General features: G+C 38.6%; 1 protein-coding gene across 1 annotated transcript in view; it reads left to right on the top strand.

The window, feature by feature from the left end:
• SUGCT (succinyl-CoA:glutarate-CoA transferase) overlaps window positions 1-26,165 on the top strand; it is a 1,120,941-nt gene that overhangs the window by 95,319 nt on the left and 999,457 nt on the right. The window contains 2 exon segments of the mRNA XM_053662950.1: window positions 12,427-12,490; window positions 13,787-13,947. Coding sequence (XP_053518925.1) covers window positions 12,427-12,490; window positions 13,787-13,947 — 225 coding nt within the window.

The raw sequence follows: 26,165 nt of genomic DNA, 5'->3' as shown, positions 1-26,165 counted from the left end.
AGGGAGTGCCTTAAAGAGATTTGGCCTGGAGGCAGAAGCCACAAGGAAATTAAGAAGGAACATAGGGAGTGGAAAAGGCGGAACTACAAAACCAATGGGGCTGAACAAGTAGAGGACCACCTGTTCAAGTGTCTAGATTAAAATTTTTCCATTACTCAAAACCCAGAAAGCTTAGGTCATGCTCGCGCCACCTGAGTAGCCAGTAGCTAACAGCCACATTTGCTTCTATAAAATGCTTGCTTGCTTGCGTCAATAAAAAGACTTAGCTCTAAGCGCTTAGGGCGGCTCTCGCTTGCCGCTCTTATGAGCACTGTGTCTCTGGACACTCTGAGGGTCCGCCCCTGCGCAGGTTAAAACTTTGGCCAATAAAATAACATCTCTGAATCCTGAAAGTTTCTGACAATTTGTCTCTCGCGTTGGTGGATGCAACAGGAAACATTCATGTGCAGATAAAGCAGGCAGGTTTTAAAAAGGTCAGTGAGATAGACTGTGCAACCCAGGGCCCCAGCAATAGGAATTAAAGCCTAAAAGCACTGATTGGAAAAACTTTCAGGGGTTGAGGTTCCGGGAAAGGCACCCAGCCTCACAGGAGAGTTTGTTGGGGAGACCCACAGGGTCCTAGAATGTACACAAGCCCCACCCACCCAGAAACCAGGGCCCAATTGGTTTGTGGGAAGTGGCAGAGGTAACTGAAATCTGAGAGAGAGCAGAACACCATTGCTCCTTCTCTGACCCTGCCCCTACATACTGCGTCACAACCCAGTGACGTAGGTTGTCCTGCCCCGGTGAACACCTGTCTCTGTCCCTCATTCATAGCAGGTGTGAACAGACCAAAACATTATGGCTCAGGCAGAAGAACAGCTCAAAGCCCCAGAGCCAGTACTTCTAAGTGACAAAGAAATAGTCAACCTATCAGATGCACAGAACAAAATACTGGTGATCAGGATGCTCAAAGAATTGGTTGATTTTAGTTGCAAATTAGATGAAAAAAATGAAGGCTACACTAAGTGCAATGAAGCAAAATGCACAGGGAACCAAACAAACCAAATAATTCTGTTTGTTTGATCTGAGTCCCAAACAAAACTGGGACTCAGATCAATGGAGTGGACCAGAAGGAAGGAAGAAACAATCAAACAGAAAAGAACGAAGAAACAAGAATTCAAATTATTGAGGAGAGGCTTAGGAACCCCCAGAACATCTTTAAATGTTCCAACATCTGAATTATAGGAGTACCAGAAAGGGAAGAGGTAGAGCAACAAGTGGAAAACTTATTTGAACAAAAAATAAAGGAAAACTTCCCCAAAATGGCAAAGGAAATCAACTTCCAGGCAGTCCAGGAAGCTCAGAGAGTCCCAAAGAAGGTGGACCCAAGAAGAAACACACCAAGGCACATCATAATTACATTAGCCAAGATTAAAATGAAGGAAAGAATTCTAGAAGCAACAAGAGATGAGGGGGCAGTTACATACAAAGGAGTTCCCATCAGACTCAGCTGATTTCTCAAAAGAGACCTTGCAGGCAAGAAGGGGCTGGAAAGAAGTATTCCAAGTAATGAAAGGCAAGGACCTACATCCAAGATTGCTCTATCCAGCAAAGCTCTCGTTTAGAATGGAAGGGCAGATAAAATGCTTCTGAGATAAGGTCAAGTTCAAAGAGTTCATCATCACCAAGCCATTATTATATGAGATGTTAAAGGGACTTATCTAAGAAAAAGTTAAAAAAGATGAACAGTGAAAGGACAGCTAACTCACAGTTATTAACAACCACACCTAAAACAACAGCAAACTAAGTGGACAGCTAGATCAGGAGTGGAACCATAGAAATTGAGATCACATGGAGCTTTAGCAACAGGGCAGTGGGGGGAGGAGAGTGGGGAAGAAGGTACAGAAAATAAGTAGCATAGATGGTAGGCAGAAAATAGACAAGGGGGAGGGCAAGAATAGTATGGGAAATGTAGAAGCTAAAGAACTTATGACACATGGCCATAAAATAAAGGGGGGGTAATGTGGGTGGGAGGTGGTGTGCAGGGTGGAGGGGAATGAAGGGAGGGATATGGACAACTGTAATGGCATAATCAATAGAATATATTTTTAAAAATTCAAGAAAATTGAAATCATATCAAGTATTTTTTTTTTCTGACCAAAAGGTACTGAAACTAGAAACTGACCTCAAGGAAAAAACTCAAAAACTCTCAAACTCATGGAGATTGAATAGCATGCTATTAAACAATGAATGGGCAAGAATTAGTTAAGGAAGAAATAAAAGAATTCTCTGGAAACAAATGAAAATGTAATCACAACAACCCAAAACTTATGGGATACAGCGAAGGCAGTCCTGAGAGGGAAGTTCATAGCAATACAGGCCTACCTAAAAAAGATAGGGACATTTTACATAAAAAACCTAACCCCACACTTACAAGAACTCAAGGAACAACAACAAAGACACCTCAGAGCAAGTAAAGGAGGGAAATAACCAAGATCAGAGCAGAATTAAACAACATAGACACTAAAAGCCCAGTTCTAAGGGTCAATAAATCCAGGAGCTTGTTCTTTGAAAGATAAACAAAAATCAACAAGGATTTAAGCAGATTCATCAAGAAAAAAAGAGGACCCAAATTAAACACAATCAGAAACGAAAGAGGAGATATTACAACAGATACCACAAAAACACAAAGGATTGTCAGAAATTACTATAAAGAACTATATGCCAAGAAATTTGAAAACCTAGATGAAATGAATAAATTTATAGAAAAATATAATCTCTTAAAACTGAATGAAGAAAAAGCAGAAAGTCTGAACAGACTTATAACAGCTGATGAAATTGAGGTAGTAATAAAAAGACTCCCAACACACAAGAGCCCTGGACTGGATGGTTTCACAGGAGAATTTTACAAAACATTCAAAGAAGAGCTAACCCCTATTCTCCTATGACTATTCTAAAAAGTCAGAAGAACAGGGAAGACTCCCAAAGTCTAATCCCAGAACCTGATAAGGAGACAACAAAGAAAGAAAACTTTAGGCCAATATTGCTGATGAACATAGACACTAAATTCCTCAACAAAATATTGGTAAACTGCATCCAGCAATACATTAAAAAAATCATACACCATGATTAATTGGAGTTCATTCCAGGAATGCAAGGATGATACAATATTCACAAATCAGTTAACATAATACATCACCTAAAGAAAAGGAAAGACAAAAATGTTGTATCAATAGATGCCCCCAAGAAAGAACATTTGATAAGGTGCAGCACCTATTTATGATAAAAACACTCAGCAAAGTGAGAATAGAGGGAGCATTCCTCAATATAATAAAGCCATATATGAGAGACATATATGTTGGCCTCCAGCCAACAACATTGTACTGAATGAGCAAACAGTAAAAACTTTCTGGCTAAGATCAGGAACAAGAGAAGGATGTCCACTTTCACCACTTCTCTTCAACATATTATTGGAAGTCCTATCCACAGTAATAAGACAAGAAAAAGAAAGAAAAGGCCATCCACATTGGAAAGGAGGAAGCAAAACTGTTCCTTTTTGGAGATGACATGATAGTGTACATGGAACATCCCACATGTTTACCAAAAAACTACTTGACCTAATAAATGAATATGACAAAATAGAGGGATACAAAGTAAATATTCAGGAACTGAAGGCAGTTTTGTACACCAGCAATAGTGTACAAATGTCAGAAACAGAAATTGGGGGAAAATTCCATTTGATATACCAACAAGAAAAATAAAGTACCTATGTCAGTCTGACCAAGGAGATGAGAGACTTGTACTCAGAAGACTTCACAGCACTGATAAAAGGCATTAAAGAAGACACAAATATAATGGAAGCATATACCATGCTCATGGATTGGAATAATTAACATTATCAAAATGTCCATACTACCCAGAGCAATTTATCGATTCAGCACAATCCCTATTAAAGTTGAATAGAAAAGGGATACTTTACAGATATAGGACAAACATTTCAGAAATTTATATGGAACCATAAGTGACTAAAAAAGCTGCAGCAAATTTGAGGAAGAAGAACAAAGTAGGAGGAATCAAAATACCTGATATCAAACTGTATCACAAGTCCACTGTAATCAAAATAGCCTGGTACTGGCATAAGAACAGACATATAAACCAGTGGAACAGAATAGAGAGCCCAGAAAGAAACCCAAGTCTCCATGGTTAATTAATATTCAACAAAGAGGACGGAAGCATACATGGATTAAAAATAGCCCCTTCAGCAAATAGTGTTGGGAGATTTGAACATCTACATGCAAAAAAAAATGATGCATGAACATCCACTTACACCATATACAAAAATAAATTCAAGGTAGTTAAAAGACTGAAATATAAGTTGCAACACCATAAGAGTCATAGAGGAGAACATAAGGAAGAAAGTACCAGATATTCCATGCAATACTAATTTCACTGATAATGGCTCCTAGAGCAAAGGACATAAAGAGTAAAGAAATGAGACTTTATCAGAATTAAAGGGCTTCCGCATAGCTAAAGAAAACATCAGCAAAATGAAAAGGGAATCAACTGTATAGGAAAATGTATTTGCCAGAGATACTTTGGACAAAGGTTTGATCTCCAAAATATCAAATGAAATATTTTGAAATAACCCAAGAGTTGAAAGACAAATACCATATGATCTTCCCTATAAGTGGAACCTAATCAACAAAACAAACAAGAAAGCAAGATATAACCAGAGACATTGAAATAAAGACCAAACTGACAGTAACCAGAGATGAGGTGGGGTGGATATCAGCAGAAAAGGGGAAGGGTCATGGAAGAACATGTATAAAGGATACATAGATAAAGCTAAAGGGGTAGGAGAAGAGGCTGGTTCTGGTAGGAGGAAAATGGAGACAACTGTAGTTAGACAACAATAAAAAATTAAAAAAAGAGAAAACTATTGACTTAGGATTCTTTATGAACTACTAAAGATACGTCGATTTGCTTTTGGAATATATGGTAGCACTGATGTAGCCTATTGTGCTGTATCTAACATAGTGAGAGGTTGCTAACATTATTAGTGTATTGAAAACTCATTAACCCTCTATTTAAAAGTTAAGATATAATTGACAAATAATGTTATATGAGTTTCAGGTCTAGAAAATAATGATTTGATATTTGTACTATAGAATGATCACTACAATCTCAACATTTGTCACCATATGTAGTTACATTTTTTTTCTTTTGATAAGAACTTTTAAGATCTATTCTCTTGGTAACTTTCAAATATATAATTCAGTAACATTAACTACAATCACCATATTGTACTTTCATCGCCATTACTTATTTGTAACTTGGACTTTTTACCTCTTGACCTACCCTCTTTTGCCTACCTTCAACCCCTGACTAACAGTCACCAACCTGTTCTCTATATCTATGAGCTTGGTATTTTATTTAAAAATTAAAAAAAATATTTTTGGATTACACATGCTAGTGGATCTTAATGGTATTTGTCTTTCTCTCTCTGAGTTATTTCACTTAGTATAATGCCCTCAAACTTCATCTGTGTTGAAATGGCAAAATTTCCACTTCTTGTCCTAATAATATCCCATTGTATACAGCAAACTGTTAAACAAGATGGAATTCAACTGCATGGGTCTAGTCATTTGTGGATTTTTTTTCAATAAGTTTACACCTGGCTTTCCATATCCCTTGGTTTCACATTGGCAGATTGAACTAATCAGTGATTGAAAGCAGTACTTTCTTTTCTTTTTTTTTACTATAAATATTTGTTTGTTTATTTATTTCTGTGAGGGGAAGAGAGGAAGAAAGAGAGGGAGGGAAACATGGATTCGAGGGGAAGACATCAATTTACTATTTTCCACCTGTGGCCCCACTGGGGACCAAACCCACAACCTAGTCATGTGCTCTGACGGGGAATCAAACCTGTGATCTTTTAGTTTGCCCAACCAACAAAGCCACACTGGCCAGGGCTAAATAATTTTAAAAGTTTTTAAATTAAAGTTGATGTACAATATATTTGTTTTAGTTTTACAATCCAGTGATTAGACATTTATATAATTTATTAATTGATCACCCTGATAAATCTAGTACCCATCTGAAACTGTACATAATCATTAGAATAGTAATGACTGTATTCCATTTGCTGTACTTTTCATCCCCATGACTATTTGGCAACTACCAATCTGTACTTCTTAATTACTTCACCTTTTTTACCCACTCTACAATGCCCCTGCCATCTGCCAACCATCAAAATGTTTTTTTTTTTTTGTATCTGTGAGTCTCTGTTTTGCTTGTTTGTTTATTTTATATTGTATATTCCACATATAAGTGAAATCATATGGCATTTGTTCTCCTCTTTTTGACTTATTTCACTCAGCACAATACCCTTCAGGTCTATGCATGTAGTTGCAGATGGTGACATTTCATTCTTTTTTATGTCTGAATCATATTCAACTGTATATATGCACCATTTCTTTGTCTATTCATTTAATGATGTACAGTTAATTTTTCCATATCTTGGCTATTGTAAATAATGCTTCAGTGAACATATAAATGTATAAGTCTTTTCAAATTAGTGATTTGGGTTTCTTTGAATAAATACTCAGACATGAAATTATTGGGTCCTTCTTTGTCTCTTTGTTATATAGTCTTTGAGTTAAAGTCTCTTTTTTTTCTGGTATAACTATTGCTACCCCAGCTTTTGTTTGTTTCCATTTTTATGAAATAGTTTTTTGTCCCTTTATTTTTAGTTTGTGTGTGTGTCTTTTGATCTGAAGCACATTTCTCCTAGACAGCTTATGTAAGGATCCTTTTTTCTTTTCATTCATTCAGGCTCCATATATTCTTTGCTTGGAGCTTTTACTCCATTTGCATGTAAAGTAATTGTTTATAGATATGCATTTAATGCCACTTTACTATTCACATATATTTTTAAAATTTTTATTTTATTGAGTTTAGAGAGGGAGGAAGTGGGGAGAGAGAAAGGGAGAGAAAAATAAAGAGAGCAACCCCTGGCTGTTGTGGCTAAGTGGATTGAGCACCAGCCTCTGAACCAAAGGGTCACTGGTTTGATTCCCAATTGGGGCACATGTCTGGGTTGCAGGCTGAGTTCCATTGGGGGCATATGAGAGGCAACCACACATTGATGTTTCGCTCTCTCTTTTTTTCTCCCCTCCCCTCAGTCTAAAATAAAGAAATAAAATGTTAAAAAAAAAAGAAAGAAAAAGGGAGAGAGAGAGATTTGTTGTTCCCTTTACTGATGCCTTTATTTGTCGCTTCTTTTATATGCCCTGCCTAGAGATCAAACCAGCAACTTTGGTTTATCAGGACATTGCTCTAACCAAATTTATTACCTAGTCAAGGCCTATTATTCATATATTTTTTATTTTTTTACTTCTTTAAAAATATATTTTACTGATTATGCTATTACAGTTGTCCAATTTACCCCCTTTATCTCTGCCCTACACACCCCCTCCCATCCTCAATCCCCTCCTCTGTTTAGTTCATGTACATGGGCCATACAATTAAGTTCTTTGGCATCTACATTTCCTGTACTATTCTTAACCTCCCCCTGTTTTTTTTCCTACCTAACATTTATGCTACTTATTCCCTGTACCTTTTTCCCCCATTTCCGCTTCCCTGTCCCCATCCCCATGATAACTGTCCATGTGATCTCAATTTCTGTGATTCTGTTCCCATTCTAATTGTTTGCTTAGTTCATTTTTGTTTTTAGGTTCAGTTGTTGGCAGTTGTGAGTTTGTTGTCATTTTACTGTTCATAGTTTTGATCTTGTTTTTCATAGATAAGTCCCTTTAACATTGCATATAAGAGCTTGGTAATGATGAACTCCTTTAACTTGACCTTATCTGGCAAGCACTTTATCTGCCCTTCTATTCTAATGACAGATTTGCTGGGTAGACTGATCTTCGATATGAGCCCTTGCCGTTCATGACTTGGAATACTTCTTTCCAGCCCCTTCTTGCCTGCAAGGTTTCTTTTGAGAAATCAGCTGGTAGTTTTATGGGTACTCCTTTGTAGGTAACTCCTTTGCTCTTGCTGCTTTTAAGATTTTTCTCCTTATCTTTAATCTTGGCTAATGTAATTATGATGTGCCTTGGTGTGTTTCTCTTTGGGTCCAAATTCTTTGGGACTCTCTGAGCCTCCTGGACTTCCTGAAAGTGTATTTCCTTTGCCAGATTAGGGACATTCTCCTTCATTATTTTTTTAGATAAGTTTTCCATTTCTGGCTCTTATTTTTCTTCTTCTGGCACCCTATGATTTGGATGTTGGAATGTTTAAGGTTGTCCCAGAGGTTCCTATGCCTCTCCTCATTTTTTGAATTCTTATTTCTTCATTGTTTTCAGGTTGAATGTTTATTTCTTCTTTCTAGTACAAACCGTTCATTTGAGTTCCAGTTTTTTTTCCTGTCACTGGTGGTTCCCTATAAATTTTTCTTTATTTCACTTTTCATAGCATTCACTTTTTCCCCTATTTTGCAACCATACTCAGCCAATTCTGTGAGCATCCTGACTACCAGTGTTTTGAGCTGTACATCTGATAGGTTGGCTATCTCTTCGTGACTCACTTGCATTTTTTTCTTTTTTGGAGCTGTGATCTCTTCTTTCATTTGGGCCATATATTTTTGTCTCAGATTGCCGTTTATGTTCTAAGGGGCAAACCCTTAGGTATTCAACAGGGTGGGGCAACCCACGTTGCTGCATTTAGGTACAATCTGTGGGAGAGTGTTCCAGATGGAACAGTCTTGCTTATTGAGCTCTCTGTGGACTTTCAGTCATTTCTACCACTGCCCACAATAAAACTGGGCCCTTATGGTGCTGATTTGTGGGTGGGTGGTTTTGTGAGTATTTTAGGGCTCAGTGGGTCTCTCCAATGAACTCTCCTGTGAGGCTGGGAGTTTCTCTTGCCGCCTTAATCCCCATAGGTTTTTTCAGTCATTGGTTTGGGGGCTTTATTTCCCTGCACTGGAACCCTGGGTTTCATGGTCTCTCTCACTCCCCAGTTGCTCATCCTGATTTATCCACGTGCAACTGTGGGACCACCCACTCCATCAGCCACAGCTTTGTCTGTCCTGGTCCTTCAGCCATCCCCTTGCAATAAGTCCTCTCTGCTCTGACTACTTGTCTCTGTCCTTCCTACTGGTTTGGATGAATGTTTCTTCTTTAACTCCTTGGTTGTCAGACTTCTATATGGTTTGATTTTCTGGCAGTTCTGGTTGTTTTTTGTTTTTAAATTTGTTGTTTTTCCTTTGGTTGTATAAGGAGGAACAGTGTATTTACCCATGCCTCCATCTTAGCTGGAAGTCTTGACTCATTTTACTTCTTAAAGAAAACTTTTAAATATTTTTTATAATATTGATTTGATGGCGATGAACTCCTTTAGCTTTTTGTGGTATAGGAACCTCATTGTATGTCCTTTGCTTATAAATAATTGCTTTCCTGGGTAGAGCAGTCTTGGTTGTAGGTCATTGCTTTTCATCACTTTGAATGTATCTTGACAGTCCCTTTGGGCCTGAAACACTTCTGTGAGAAATTAGTTGACAGCCTATGGGAGCTCTCTTTAGGTAAATAACTGCTTTTCTTCTGCTGTCCTAAAGATTCTGTCTTTGTTTTTAACATTTTGCTATTAATTATGATATATCTTGGTGTGAATACCTTTGGGTTCATGTTGTTTGTGATCTTCACACTATTTGGATGTGTATATTCATTACTTTCACCAAGTTAGGAAAGTTTTTCCTCATTTTTTCACATAGGTTTCAATTTTTTGCTCTCTTTCCTTTTTCTGGAATCCCCATGATTTGATTATTGGTATACTTGAAGTTGTCCCAGAAGTTCTATTATACTATCCTCATTTTGGGGGGATTTTTTTTTTTTTGCCATTCTATTTGGGTGTTTTCTGCTATCTTATCTTCCAAGTCTTTGATTTGATCTTCTGCTGAATCAACTCCACGGTGGTTCCCTGTAATGTAGTCCTCATTTCAGTTAATATGGTCTTCAAGTATAGCTGTTTGTTTTTTATATTTTCTCCATTTTTATGTTTGTTATCTCTTTGTTGAAGTTTTCACTAGGTTTATCTACTCTTCCTCTAAGTTCATTGAGCATCCTTATAACTAGTGTTTTGAACTCTGCCTTTGCTCAGTTGTTGGTTTCTATTTGGTATAGTTATTTTTCTGGAATGTTGTTCTCTCCTTTCATTTGTGACTTTTTTGTCCCATTTTTTTGGATGCCTCCCTGTGTCTTTTTTTTTAATATATTAGGTGAAGCTGCTACATCTTCCAGTGTTGGTGGAATGGCCTTAGGTAGGGTCCAGTGGTACATCCTCCCGGATCACCTTAGGTGAAACTCAGGTGTGTCCTCTGTGTGGGCTCTGTATACCCTCCTGTTGTACTTGAGGCTTTATTGCTGTTGGCATCTCAGTGTGAGGGATTTACCCCAGGTTGACTGGCTGGGGGCACTGGCTGTGACCGCCGTGGAAGATCAGTTTTCTAGGGTGTGACTCCATGGAGCAGGAGCATGAGCAGGAGTTATATCAGCAGAGCTCTGGTGCCTGCTTAGGTTCCATCTTGAGTCTGTCGCTTGGAGTTTTGGGTGGAGTTTTGATACAGTCTGAAGTTGTCTACTGGGTATGCTGATTCTGGTACCTTCTGTGAGGTGTAGTACAAGGTGAGCTGCCTCCCAGGCACTGCCCATGGCCAATCAGCATGAGCCAGAAAGTGGTATGCAGATGGCTACTACTTGAGCTGGGCTTGTAGGTGCCTTGGAGGGGCAATGGTGCGAACCAAGGTTGGCTGCCACTAGTTCTAGACCTGGAGCCTCTTAGTGAGAGGCCAGAGTCTGCTTATTTGAGAGATATTAGGAAAGTTGAAAGCATGAGACAGGACAGCCTATTTTTGTGAAAGAGCCACTGGAAATGGCTTGGTTGGGCCTGAGAGTTGTGTAGTGCTCGTTCTCAGAGAATCACAAGGGCAGGACAAACAGTATTAGCTGGGCTAATTGAGACTCATATATGGAGCCTGCTTGCCAACTCTGTCGAGGGAGAACTCAGCAAAGGAACAGTAGCATCTGCCAGTACTTCTGTTTGTGAGAAAGCTTCCCCTCCATCTCTTGCCATGTTACCAGATAATGCAATTTCTTTCTATATGTCCCTGGTCCCTTTTGAGCTGTTGCCTCAGAGTTAGAGCTCAGAGGGATAGAGTCTGAGTAAGTCCACGTGCAGGCCCTTTAAGACTCACACCCGGGGCTCCAGAATCCTTCATCTCACAGTATATACTCCCTGCTGGTTTTTACAGCCATAAGTTATGAGGACTTCTTTTCCTGGCACTGGAACCCTGGGTGTGGGGGGCTCTTGTGGTGCTGGGACTCGGGACTCTTGACTCTTGACAGGGAACCTCCACAGTTGAGATATCCCTCCTGATTTTGATCCACTACACATGGGCGTGGGACCAGCCCTTTGGCATCCTATCAGTTTTGATGTGGCTTCTTCTCGATATTCTTAGTTGTAGGACTTCTGTTCTGTGAGATTTTAAGTGCCTCTGAATGATGTTTGTTCTCTAGTTTTAGTTGGAATGTTGATGTGGTTGTGGGAGAATTTGAATATCACATTTACCTATGGTAACAGCATTTTCAATCTATCTACCTTAGGAGGTAGATGGCTGACTATATGTGTTGTTCTATACCATTTTATATAAGGGATTTGAACATTCTTGGAGTTTGGTACCCATTGTGGGTCCTGGAACTAATTGTCCATGATACTGAGGGTCAGCTGGTGAGTTGAAAATTATATGTTGATTTTCAACTGTGTGTGTGTGGTGCAGTTGGGGGGTGGGTAGAGAAGGGAGTAGGGGTGTTGTTGCTCTTAACATCACATTTTTCAAGGGTCAACTGTGTATATGTGTATGTATCACATTTTCTTTATCCGTTCATCCACTGAATGACTCTTAGGTTGTTTTCATATCTTGGCTATGGTCATTCACTCCCTTCTAACAATGAAAATCTATTATGCCTTATTTTAGAGTTGTGTATTTTCACAACTGTTTTGTGTGATCCTCAGAATAATCACTTAAGGTAGGTTGGTAAGGAAGGAAAAATTTTAAAAAGATTTTATTTATTTATTTAGAGAAAAAGAAAGAGAAGGAGAAAGAGAGGGAAAAAAACCATCAATGTGTGGTTGCCTCTCACATGGCCCACACTGGGGACCTGGCCTGCAACCCAGGCATGTGCCTTGACTGGGAATAGAACTAGTGACCCTTTGGTTCAGAGCCCGAGCTCAATCCACTGAACTACACCAGCCAGGGCAGGAAGGAAATTTTATTCCCATATTACTTATAAGGAAAATGAGCCTAAGAGAGGTTGATCTTTTTGACCAACAGTGCCACAAGAAGTTTAGATTTTGACATCCTGACTGGTTCTCTTTTCCCTACTTTAGGAAGCCAGTAGCTCTTCTGTGGTGAAGCTCTTCTGTGGTGAAGCTGCAGAGTCAAGCAAATTGAGTAACAGGCAGTGGAAGCAAAGGAGCACTCAGTGACAAAGAAGCACGGCAAAACCTCTCCTTCCTTCAGTGTGACAAAAGCCATAATAAAATAGTGCAATAAATTGGGCACTTCTAAGTCATTTTCTAATTATGTTTAGATCCAGAGATTGAGGAATATGGAATTTAACCTAATGGAATATATTTCTATTGACATATGAGAATTTTGAGAAAAATAGAATCTGAAGTTAAGGGATGACTGCATTTTTTTGTTTCAGCTTTACTCAACTGAGCACTCTGTGAATTCCAGTCTCTGTGCTAGCTAGCTTGGAGTGGGAGGTGACATATCCATTTAAGGCTTACTAGTGGAGGCAGCCAGGTTGTATGGGAGAGTTGTAGGTGATGCATACTTCTGGATTGCTCTCTAACAGGGTTAGAGAATGTTGTGGTGGGTGGGGATTATTAAGGACTTTGTTGTCATGCTTATTAATCTGAATTTTAACCTCTCAAGGCTTCTGATTCTTTCTGTCTAACTTCTGTTAGGTTACTGTTTTTTCAACCAAAGACGGTGTCTGCTTGGATACTTGCTACAGCAACTGCATTCAGAGTAGCCTCTGAGCTGTAAACAATGTTAGAGAGTTTCTGAGGGCAATAGAACAGATGATAATTTATGCTGAAGCCTACCTGCAGTGTAAGGCCATGGGTGATAAGAACATCCTCATTCTTTGAACTGACTGAACCAAACCTTTGTTTTTCTCTGGTTCTTGCCTCTATCCTATTCCTGTTGTGTGGACTCTCTCTTTTCTTCTCATGTGTGCTTCTCTAGCTTTAGGTATCTTTTTTTCTTTTACTCACATATATTTTTTTACTATTTGTTTTGACTCCTCTTCTCTGCTTTCTTGCTTTCTTTTTGTTCTCCCATTTTCCTCCATTCTTCATTATGAGGGCTAAAGTTGTAGCAGGTCTCATTGTAGATCTTACATCTTTATACTGTACCACTCAGGAAAGTTTCAGAATCTTTCAGTAATTCCCATGGAAAAAAAGCAAGTTCTCTTTCATAGAGGTCCCAGAAAACAAGATCATGTATGTCCACTTAGCTAAATGACCATTGCTGAACCAATTAATGAGGCCTGAAAGATGTAGTATGTTGATTGCCTTAAGCTATTCCTGGTACTAGCACTGAGGTTAACTCCACCCAAATCACAGGGCTATGACTATGTAGGGATAATTCCCCCAAACAGTGGTGTGGTTATTTGGCGGGGGGAATGTTTTAAGGATCTACTGCAATAAAGGATGTAAAAATTTCTTTGTGAGATAGGAGAAGATGGCCGCGGAATAGGACAAAGGATTCTCCTTCCCCCTACGCATGGGAGAAAAACCGGCCTGATCTGTGGAGGAGTACAGCAAATAGCCAACAGTGACCCAGCATATAGGAAAATAGGAGTCCAGAAATTGGAGCGAACACTGAATGACCAGATGGTGAGCAGATGGCTGCAGGTCAATAAGGTCTGAGGGAACAGTGCAGAGGCCGCAGGCCGAAGCTGCCCCCTCTGCTGGGCTGTGCCAGGGCCTGGGACGGGTCTGCTGCGAACTCTTTGGGAGCCGAGGGCTGGCAGCAAGGTCCTTGGGAGAGAGCCAGGTTGTCAGCTCCCTCCCTACCTGGCCAGGCGCAGTTTGAAAAATGCCGGGAGAGATCTGTTTGCTTAAAGTGTCAGAGAGAGGAATGGGCATGAGGAAGTAAACAAGGGGTCTTGAGCACCCGTGGAGTCTGTAGTCGCCGGCTTGGGAGAATTGAGAGTCACTCTTGCATTCCCCCATAGCACTGGGAAAGGTTTATGCCCAAGCCTGTGGGACCAGGAAGCCTGGGCAGGAGCTCATGCCCGCATCCCAGCTCAGGACTTTGACTCCTGGGGGAAGTCTGCTTTCAGTGGGGCGCTGGGGAGAAGCGCCAGTCCGGATCTTGGGAGAGCCCTTGTGAGACCTGCTGAGTACACTGAGAAGGGAGAAAGGCCACACCAATCGCCCAATCGCCCCTGAGACTGCTGCAGCTAGTGTGACCAGAAAAAATGGTTTGGCCAGCTGGAAACCAACAACAGTTTTTTTAAAAAATGATCTTTTATTTTTTTAACTTTATTATTGTTTCATCTTTCAATACTTTTACCCTCTCTCCTCTTCTTTCTTGTTTTATTCCTTCTTTCTTACTTACCAAACTTACTGCTTTTTCCTTCCTTCTGCTGCCTTTTTTTTTCTTTTCACTCCCCCCAAGTGAGACAAAAAATTTGGAATGGTGAAAAGACCAGAGTTGGACCCAAAGAGTGGGCATCCCAAGAGTAGAGACAGAGAGACAAATTTCACTTTGCTATAGCAGAAAAACTACAAGTTACTGCATATTTGTATTTTTCATTATTCTTACATCTTTTATTTTAATAGTATCTTTGTATTCCTCCTCTTTCTGTATAGTCTTCTTTACCTTGGTTGGATGTATTCTATCACTTGACAGGTTTCTTCTGTCCCCTTATTCATGGTGTATTGCTAATTTACTGTCCTTTACTTCCCCTTGCTCCATTAGCACACTATTGAAGGTCCAGTACTCCCTAATCTTGGTACCTCATAGATTCTGTCATATGATTGTCTTTCTAATATTATTGTAAATAATAATTGTTCCATACTATTGTAAATACAACCCCCCCAATCTTAGCCCACTTCATTGTTGCCTGAACTATAATACGGTAGTGATTAACTCTATTCTCTCTCACATTACACCTATTTACCATCCTTTGTTCTCACCTTACCTCAGAATCTGACCTCCCTCAACCTCACTGCTTTCTAGATTCAACTCACAAACCTTTCCTCCCCAACAAGAGCCTTATCTTCTTTCCGTCCTTTCTAAAAAGTGGCTAGTTGGGTTTAGGATTATGGTTATCACTGTACATAGCCAGGGGATCTCCTATCTCTCCTCTACTGGCTGGTACTGTAAATATCATGGAATATTCTCCTGCTGCCATAAACCATTTTGCCTTCTCTTCTAACTCATCACACACACACACACACACACACACGCACACGCACACAAAGAGTAGGTAGAAGCAGTGAACACCAGGATACCCACTGGAAGAGGAAACCCAACAGTAAAGGAACCACCAACATATAACAACAGAAGAATGTGAAAGAGGAAGTGGAAACCACACTAACCTCAACCCAACATATATCTGGAAATACAACTAAACAGTGGAGAAACTACCTAGTACAAAAAAACTGAACAAAAGCAAAAGAGAATCCTCAAAGCCCTGTACATGCAGAAGTAGGTTCAACAAAACCTGCCCTCACCAGTACAACAAATTAAAATGGGTAGCAGACAGAGGGACCATCAGTTCACCAGATGGTGGGAAGGACCCACAAAAGAAAGACCCCAGAACAATAAAAAACCCAAAGACAAACTCAGAGACAACATAAAAGACAGCCCAAGAGCAGTGAGCTGGGGAGATCAAGGAGACTACACCACTGAATCTCACAGGTATTATACCACAGAAGTTCACAGCATACATCCAGGAAGCCAGAACAAATCAATTTAAGGAGCTGAAGCTAACAAGAGGACTCTCAAAAACAATGGGAAGACAGATAAACACCCCCCCCCCCCACAATGAAAGGAAAGGAGGAAGACTCAGAAAGAATGTTAGATGAAATAGAGGCAAGTCAGCTATCAGATATTGAATTCAAAGCACTGGTTATTAGGAAGTTCAAAGAGCTTATAATGAGCTACCAGAAACTACAGGGGAAATTACAGTGGACCCAGTGCAAACTATATCAACATGAAAAAGGAACTAGAAGCTATCAGCAAGGGCCAAGAGGAAATGAAGACTACAATTTCTGAACTAAAGAACACAGTGGAAAGAATCAAAAGCCGGGTCGATGAAGCAGGGGATTGGATAAGTGAGTTGGAGGTCAAAATACAAAAAAAAACCAAAAAACAAAAAGCCTCCCAGAAAGAGCAAGAAAAGAAAAAGAGTCTCAGAAAGAATGAAGAAGGATTAAGAGAAATGCAAGACAATATGAAACATAGTAATATTCATATAATAGGGATACCAGAAAGAGAAGAACAAGGGATAGAAAATGTATTTGAAAGAGTAATGAGAGAAAATTTTCCTAATTTGATGAGAGATAAAGTCTCACAAATCCAGGAAACATAGAGAGTTTCAATCAAGACGAAACCAAAGAGGCCCACCTCAAGACACATCATCATTAAAATGGCAAAATTCCAAGACAAAGAGAATCTTAAAGGCAGCAAGGGCGAAAAAGGAAGTAACATACAAGGGAGCTCCCATAAGGTGAGCTGCTGACTTATCAATGGAATGCTCCAAGCAAGAAGAGAATGGCAAGGAATATTCCAAGTAATGAGAAACAGTGGCCTGCAACCAATTACACTGCAAGGCTCTCAATCTAGGTAGAAGGCTGAATAAAGAGATTCCAAGACAAAAGAAGTCTAAAAGAATATACCTCCATCAAACCATCTCTGCAAGAAATACTGAAAGGACTGATTTAAGGAAAGGGAAAAAAAGAGAGACAAAGAGAAACACAGGTATAAAAATGGCAATGAATAAGTACCTATCAAAATAACCTTAAATGTAAATGAATTAAATGCTCCAATCAAAAGACATAGAGTAGTTGAATAGATAAGAAAGCATGACTCACACATATGCTGCCTATGAGAAACCCACCTCAGGAAAAAAGACCTACACAGGCTAAAACTAAAAGGCTGGAAACAAATTTAACAAGCAAACGGCCAAGAAAAAAGCTAGGGTAGCAATAGTCATATCAGACAAAATAGACTTCAAAAAAAGGGTCATAAAAAGGGACCCAGAGGTCACTTCATAATATTCGAGGGGAGAATCCACCAAGAAGACATAAACACTATAAATGTATATGCACCCACCATAGGAACACCCAAATGTGTAAAGAAAATCTTAGAGGATTTCAAGAAAGATATTGACAGAAACACAATTATAGTTGGGGATTTTAACATCCCACTGTCAAAAATGGGCAGCTCTTCCAAACAAAATATCAACCAAGATATTATGGCATTGAACAACATCCTAGATGAAATGGAATTAACTGATATATCCAGAACCCTCCACCCCAAAGAAGCTAAATACACATTCTTTTCAAATGCGCATGGAACATTTTTAAAGAGAGACCACATGATAGGACACAAAACAAGCCTCAACAAATTCAACGAAACCAAAATCATATAAAGCATTTTCTTCGATCACAAGGGACTGAAACTGGAAACTAACTCCAAGAGAAAAGACCTAAAACATTCAAAATCATGCAGATTGAATAGATGTTGTTAACGAAGGGGTCCAGAATGAAATTAGGGAAGAAATCAAAAAGTTTCTGGAAACAAATGAAAATGAACTCACAACAACCAAAAACTTATGGGACACAGCGAAGGCAGTCCTGAGAGGAAAGTTCATAGCAATACAGGCCTACCTAAGAAAGATAGAAACATGTCAAACAAACAACCTAACCCTATTCTTACAAGAACTCGAGGAACAAAAACAAAGACAGTCCAGAGCAAGTAGAAAGAAGGACATAATTAAGATCAGAGCAGAAGTATATGACATAGAGACTACAAGCACAATTGTAAGGATCAATGAATCCAGAAGGTCTTTTTTTGAGAAGATAAAATCGACAAGCCTTTAAGCAGGCTTATCAGGAAAAGAAGAGAGAGCCGAAATAAACACAATGAGAAATGAAAGAGGAGAGATTATAACTGACACCATAGAAATACAAATGATTGTAAGAAATTACTATGAAAAACTGTATGCCAAGAAATTTGAAAACCTAGGTGAAATGAACACATTTCTAGAAAAATATAATCTTCCAAAACTCAATGAGGAAGAAGCAGAAAGCCTGAATAGATCAGTAACAGCAAATGAAGTTGAAGCAGTAATAAAAAATCTCCCGAAGCACAAAAGCCCTGGACCAGATGGTTTCACAGGAGAATTCTGAAAGCATTTAAGTAAGAGTCTTTAAGGAAGCATTTGAGGAAGATTAATTTTTTTTTGTTTTTTTTAAGTATATTTTATTGATTATGTCATTACAGTTCTATTCCCCCCCTTCATTCCCCTCCACCCTGCACAACTCTCCCCACCATCCCCCCTTTGGTTTATGACTACCTGTCTCAAGTTCTTTAGATTCTATATTTCCCATACTATTCTTGCCCTCCCCCTATCTATTTTCTACCTATCGTCTATGCCACTGATTTCCTGTACCTTCACCCCCCTTCTCCTCCCACTCCCCTGTTGCTAACCCTCCATGAGATCTTCATTTCTATGGTTTTGCTCCTGATCTAGCTGTCCTCTTAGTTTGTTTTTGTTTTAGGTGTGGTTCTTAATAACTTTGAGTTAGCCTTTCACTGTTCATCATTTTTATCTTCTTTTTCTTAGGTAAGTCCCTTTAACATTTCATATAATAAGGGCTTGGTGATGATGAACTCCTTGAATTTGATCTTATCTGAGAAGCACTTTATCTGTCCTTCCATTCTAAATGAAAGCTTTGCTGGATAGAGCAATCTTGAATGTAGGTCTTTGGATTTCATGACTTGGAATATTTCTTTCTAGCCCCTTCTCGGCTGTAAGGTCTCTTTTGAGAAATCAGCTGACAGTCTGATGGGAACTCCTTTGTAGGTGACTGTCCCCTTATCTCTTGCTGCTTCTAGGATTCTCTCCTGCATTTTAATCTTGGCTAATGTAATTATGATGTGCCTTGGTGTGTTCCTTCTTGGGTCCACCTTCTTTGGGACTCTCTGAGCTTCCTGGATTTCCTGGAAGTCTATTTCCTTTGCCAGATTGGGGAAATTCTCCTTTATTATTTGTTCAAATAAGTTTTCCACTGGTGGCTGTTCCTCTTCCCCTTCTGGTACCACTATAATTTGGATGTTGGAATGTTTAAAGATGTCCTGGAGGTTCCTAAGCCTCTCCTCATTTTTTTTGAATTCTTGTTTCTTCATTATTTTCTGTTTGGTAATTTTTTTCCTCTTTCTGGTCCACTTCTTTGATTTGAGTCCCAGTTTCCTTTCCATTACTATTTGTTTCCTGTGCATTTCCCTTCATTTCAATTAGTTTAGCCTTCATATGTTCCTCTAATTTGTGACTATAATCAACCAGTTCTGTGAGCATCCTGATCACCAGTGTTTTGAACTGTGCATCTGAAAGTTTGGCTATTTCTTCATTGCTTAGATTTATGAGCTCTGGGGCTCTGAGTTGTTCTTGAGCCAAGTTTTGATCTGTTCATGCCTGTTACTTACGAGGAGGTGTTCACCAGGGCAGGGCCACTCATTTATGATGCTATATGTGGGGGCAGGTCAGAGAGAGGCCACCCAGGGCGCTGGTTTGTGACGCTGTATGTGGGGGCATAGTCAGAGAGGGACAATGGCGGTCCCCTCTGCCACTTTCCGCCACTGAGTTCTGCAAGGTCTATCTCACCACTTCGCTCCTTCACCGGTTTATCTGCGCTCGACTGTGTGACTTTGGTCAGCCCTCAGTGAGTCCACCACCTTGCGCCCTTAGTGGGTCTGCCCGCTACTCCACACCTGGGATCCTCCTATGGCTGCCGGCGCGCCTGGGTTGCGCACCCGGGTTGTTCTGGAGGATCTTTCCTGCCTGACCCTGCTCTGCTGCTGGCTCTGCCCCTCTCACTGGTTTGGCTGAAGGTTTCGTTGTTGTCAGTCTTCCATGTAGTTCAATTTTCCGTGGTTTGGCTGTGTTTTTGTTGCTAAAACTTTGTTGTTTTTAACCTTGGTTGTGTGAGAAGGTGCAGTGCTTCCACCTACACCTCCATCTTGCCAGAAGTACCAAAATGTTGGTTTTTGACATGGATTTTATCATAATTATTGTAACTTTTCATACAGAAATCTTGAATAACTTGTCATAAAGAAATCTGTTATACTTTTCTACAGAACTCTTGAATAACTTCAGTTACTCTTTCAATTTAACACCTGTAGATTCCATGTCCAAAAACCAAACCACAAAATGATTAAAGTTTGCTTTATATAAATGAGAAGTGCTATTTCTAGATAGTTTTCAAAGTAACATAATAGGAAACTTCACCTTTTAAAAATGTATTTGGTGTCTTAAAAGATATGTTCATTTTCTTTTTTATGTAAATGTTCACCTGCACTAAGTAGATGACAATTTTGCATATAATTTTAGCTGCCTCAAAAGTGACTTTATACAGTGGTCAAAAACATACTGTTCTATTCATTTGATTGCATTACATTGTATGATGAATGATTGTAATGTTCAATATTAGTAGCTAAAAATGTACTTTTGTACTTTCTGTCTTAAAACCTATCTTGTATACAGTAGACAAATTACATTTTACTTGAATAGTAGCTAATTATTAAGTTAGAGATTATTTTCTCAACTACAATAAAACCATTACATTGCACATATGAGAGTGGCATGGATGTGGTTTTTAGTGGGCATCTAATTTTTTGTGGTTTCATCACTATAAACTTTTAACCCTTGTCACAAAATTCTTTGATATTTTTTAGTCTTAATATGATTTAAAGTTGTCAAGTGACGATTGACTAACATCAACATCTAAACAGTATTCTTTAGCTGATATTGGTAAATAACAAGGAAGTGGGTTGGGATGTGGTTCCGATTATTCTGTTGCTCTTATTCTTCTATTGTGTCTCATAGAAATATTATTGGTTGTTTTAATAGCCTTCCTGTATTTAATTGCAATCAGGCTCTCATAAATACTACAACAATGAGTTAGTCTTTTTAGCACCAAAATTCAATAGTTATTTTCCCATATAGTATGTTTTGGCATTTTTGTTGTCAGCATTCTTTCTCCATATTTTTAATATTAGTCATATTTAAAGTACATAAAATTTTAACTCATAATTATAGCACATTTTTATGGGTAAACTTTTGAATTTCAAACAAATATAGCAATCTGAGATTTATCTTTATGTATCTTTACATGCAACTATTTGTCTGCTTTGCTTTTTATTCTCCACATTTTAAAAACAATTTTAATGAGGTGTATTTCACATACCATAATATTCACCATATTTCAAGTGAGTAATAATTTTTAGTAAATTTAGTGAGTAATGCAACCTCAGCATAAATCAGGTTTTGAAATAAATACTCATACAGTTACCTCTGGTCTGGGTGTCCCCTATGAGGCTAGACTGAACCAGTTTTGAATAGGGAGTGATGTAGGTCTGGGTTGACTCAGAGGAATTCAGAGCCAATTATGACTTCTGTGGGCCCTAGAAAATTTTGCCTTTGTGGTTTCTTTCCTCTATAAAAATATTAAAGTATAATTGCTTTGATATAACGATGGATAGAATGTAATTTTTTGTGCACTCTTAATTCTAGAAGAAATTAAAATTAAAACATTTTTGTGTACCTCTAAATTCTCATGAGCCTAAGGCACTGTGCTTAGTGTAAGTTAGCCCTGGAATGTGCCAAATCTGTGAAAAAAGACAGTTGTGCATCCAAGAAGGAAATAGAGACTGAATGTTGAGATTGTGCTGAAGGGTAAATAGAAGATGGAAAGGTAGGGAAGCAGCAGTCTGTGACCAAGAAAATTGAGACAATGGAGCAGGAGAGGAGAAAAATATAAGAAGGTTCTAGGAATCAGTGAACTTTCAGTTTATATTTGAACCTCTCTATTTTGAGCAGCCCAATGCATTCTTGCCTTGAAGGCCCTTGTGAGTCTCACAAAATTTAGTAACTTGCTGCCAATTTTTAATCCTAGTCCAATTTCCATTCTTTAACTAGGATTTTTCCATAAGGCCTCCCACTGTTCTAATAATTTAAGTTCAACAACTACAAGTGGATATTAATATTTAATATCTATTATTAAGGTGAACAACCAGGAAGCTAAACACGCACACACACTGAAAAAATCAGGTGACTTCTTAAGAACCCTACAAAGTACTTCAGATAATTTATTTAATACTATTGGTTACATAGAATACAGGTGACAATACAAATCATGGTTTCTGTTTTTTGAAACAGTTTAAAAGCACCAAATTGTTTTAAATTATTTAACAATAAACTACATGTAAATTAGTTACAGTGAAATTTGTTTTCTCATTTTATTCTCTCCTTCTTTGAGATATTTTCCCATTAGGAATTATTGATACTACTAGTTAAAAGGCCATTTTTCCCTCATTGTGGTTCACACATAAAAATATTCAGTGCCCACTGTGCCCTCTGGAAGGATAGTTTTACCAGAGCCTGCCTCCCCCAGCACTTTGAATATGTTATTTTATTGGTCTCTGACATCTGTGATTTCTTTTTTTAAAAAATTTATTTATTTTAATTGTTGTTCAAGTACAGTTTTCTGTCCTTTACTCCCATCCCAGACCACCCCCAGTGCTCTCTACCTCCCTCCCATTTCCACCCCCCTTAGTTTTTGTCCATGTGTCCTCTATACTAGTTCCTGTAGATCATTCTCCTTTTCCCCTGAAATTCCCTTTCCTCTCCCCTCTTGACACTGTGCGCCTGTTCTCTATTTCAGTGTCCTTGGTTATATTTTGCTTGCTTGTTTGTTTTGTTGTTTTGCTTCCTGTTAAAGGTGAGATCGCATGGTATTTGTCTTTCACCTCCTGGCTTATTTTGCTTAGCATAATGCTTTCCATTCCCATCTATGCCGTTACGAAGGGTAGGAGCTCCTTCTTTCTTTCTGCTGCATAGAACTCAATTGTGTAAAGGTACCATAGTTTTTGATACACTCATTTACTGATGGCCACCTAGGTTGCTTCCAACACTTGGCTATTGTAAATTATGCTGCTATGAACATTGGGGTGCATAGGTTCTTTTGGATTGGTGTTTCAGGGTACTTAGGATGTAATCCTAGCAGTGGAATTGCTGGGTCAAAAGGCAGATCCATTTTTCGTTTTCTGAGAAAATTCCATACTGTTTTCCATAGTGGTTGTACCAGTCTGCAATCCCACCAACAGTGAACTAGGGTCCCCTTTGTTCCACAGCCTCTCCTACACTTGTTTGTTGCTTTGCTTATGATGGCCATTCTGACTGGTGTAAGGTGATATCTCATTGTTCTTTTAATTTACATCTCTCTGATAGCCAGCATCTTTTTATGTGTCTCTGGATCTTCTGTATGTCAGCATTCATTCTTAATATTAACAATTTATATATATTCACATACATATATATTTATATCTTATTTTTGTTTAATTACAGTTGTCTGCATTTTCCTCCCACTACTCCCCCAACCTCAGTCGAACCCACCTTTCTCCTTTGCTTCCATCCCTGCCCCCTTGGTTTTGCCTATGTGTCCTCTATAGTTGTTTCTGAAAACACTTCCCTGTTATCCCCTCCCACCTTCCCACTGGTTGCTGTTAGATTGTTTCTAATTTCAATGTCTCTGGTTATATTTTGCTTGCTTGTTTGTTTTGTTCAATAGGTTCCAGTTAAAGGTGAGATTATATGGATTTGTCCCTTACCACCTGGTTTATTCACTTAGCATAATGCTCTCCAGTTCTATACATGCTGTTGCAAAGGGTAGGAGCTCCTCTTTTTCTATGCCGTATAGTATTCCATTGTATAACCGTACCGTATTTTCAATCCTCGCATTTCCTGATGGTCTCTTAGATTGCTTCCATCATTTGGCTATTGTAAATTGTGCTGCTATGAACATTGGGGTGCATAAGTTTTTTTGGATTGGTGTTCTAGGGTTCTTAGGATATAATCCCAGCAGTGAAATTGCAGGGTCAAAAACAGTTCCATTTTTAATTTTCTGAGGAAATTCTATACTGTTTTTTCATAGTGGCTGCACCAGTCTGCATTTCTATGAACAGTATACTAGGGTTCCCTTTTCTCTACATCTTCTCCAACACTTGTTTCTTAATCTGTTTATGATAGCCATTCTGACCAGTGTGAAGTGGTATCTTTCTGTGGTTTTAATTCGCATCTCTCTGATGGCTAGTGAGGCTGAGCATCTTTTCATGTCTTTGAGCCGTCTGTATGACCTCATTGGAGAAGCGTCCATTCAAGTGTTTTGCCTATTTTTTATTTTGGTTTTGTGTCTTCCTGGAGTGGAGTTGTATGAGTTCTTTATATATTTTGGAAATCAAACCCTTGTCCGAGATATCATTGGCAAATATGTTTTCCCATTTACGTGTTTCTGTTTTCATTTTAATGCTGTTTTCTTTAGCCATGCAGAAGCTTTTTAATTTGATGAGGTCCCATTTGTTTATTCTTTCCTTTATGTCTCTTGCTTTAGGGGATATATCAATGATATTGCTGCATGTAATATCTGAGATTTTCCTGACTGTGTTCTCCTCTAGGACTTCAGTGGTGTCACAACTTATAATTAAGTCTTTTATCCATCTTCCATTTATTTTTGTGTATGGTATAAGTTGGTGATCAAGTTTCATCCTTTGCATGTAGCTGTCCAGCTCTCCCAACAGCATTTGTTGAAGAAGGTATTTTTATTGCATTTTATGCTTCTTCCTCCTTTGTCAAATATTAATTGATCATAGAGACTGGGGTTTATTTCTGGGCTTTCTGTTCTGTTCCATTGGTCTGTTCTTATGCCAGTACAAGGCTGTTTTGATTACAATGGCCTTGTAATACAGTTTAATACCAAATATTGTGGTGCCTTCTACTTTGTTCTTCTTTCTGAAAGTTGCTGCAGTTATTTGGGGTCATTAATTTTCCCTGTAAATTTCTGAAATGTTTGTTCTGTATCTGTGAAATATGCCATTGGTACTTTAATAAGTATTGCATTGAATCTATAAATTGCTTTGGGTAAATGGACATTTTGATGATGTTAAGTCTTCTAATCCATGAACATGATACATGCTTCCATTTGTTTCTTTTCCCCTTAATTTCCTTCTTCAGTGTTGTGTAGTTTTCTGCATACAAGTCTTTTACCTCCTTGGTTAGGTTTATTCCTAGGAACTTAATTTTTCTTGTTGCTATATGAAATGGGATTTTTCCCCTGATTTCTGTTTCTGATATTTCATTTTTGGCATACAAAAATGCCTTTGATTTCTGAATATTGATGTTGAATCCTATTGTTTTGCCAGATTCTCTTATTAGGTCAAGTAGTTTTTGGTGGAGTTTATAGGATTTTCTCTGTACACTATTATGTCATCTGCAAACGATGACAGTTTTTCTCCCTCCTTTCCAATTCGAATGCCTTTTATTTCCTTTTCTTGTCTAATTGCTGTGGCTAGCACTTGAATACTATGTCAAATAGGAGGGGTGAAAGTGGGCATCCTTGTCATGTTCCTCTTCTCAGTGGGAAAGCTCTAAGTTTTTGCCCATTGAGTATGATGTTGGCTGTAGATCTTTCATATATGGCATTTATTATGTTGAGGAATGCTCCCTCTATTCCCACTTTGCTGAGTGTTTTACTCATAAATGGGTGCTGTACCTTATCAAATGCTTTCCCCCTTTTATTGTTATGATCATGTTATTTTGTCTTTTGTTTTGTTTATGTGATGTATTGCATTTATTGAGTTGCAAATATTGTACTATCCTTGCATCCTTGGGATGAATCCCAATTGACCATGTGTGATTTTTTACTTTTTTAATTTTAATTGTTGTTCAAATATAGTTTTCTGCCTTTTACTCCCATCCCAGCCCACACCCCCCAGCCCTCCCTACCTGACTCCTGTTTCCATCTTTGCTTGTTGTTGTTCATTT

Source organism: Artibeus jamaicensis, unplaced genomic scaffold, assembly GCF_021234435.1.
Source record: "Artibeus jamaicensis isolate MK-2021 breed Jamaican fruit bat unplaced genomic scaffold, CSHL_Jam_final contig_311, whole genome shotgun sequence".
NCBI classification, from domain to species: Eukaryota; Metazoa; Chordata; class Mammalia; order Chiroptera; family Phyllostomidae; genus Artibeus; species Artibeus jamaicensis.
This window is presented reverse-complemented; position numbering and strand designations above follow the sequence as displayed.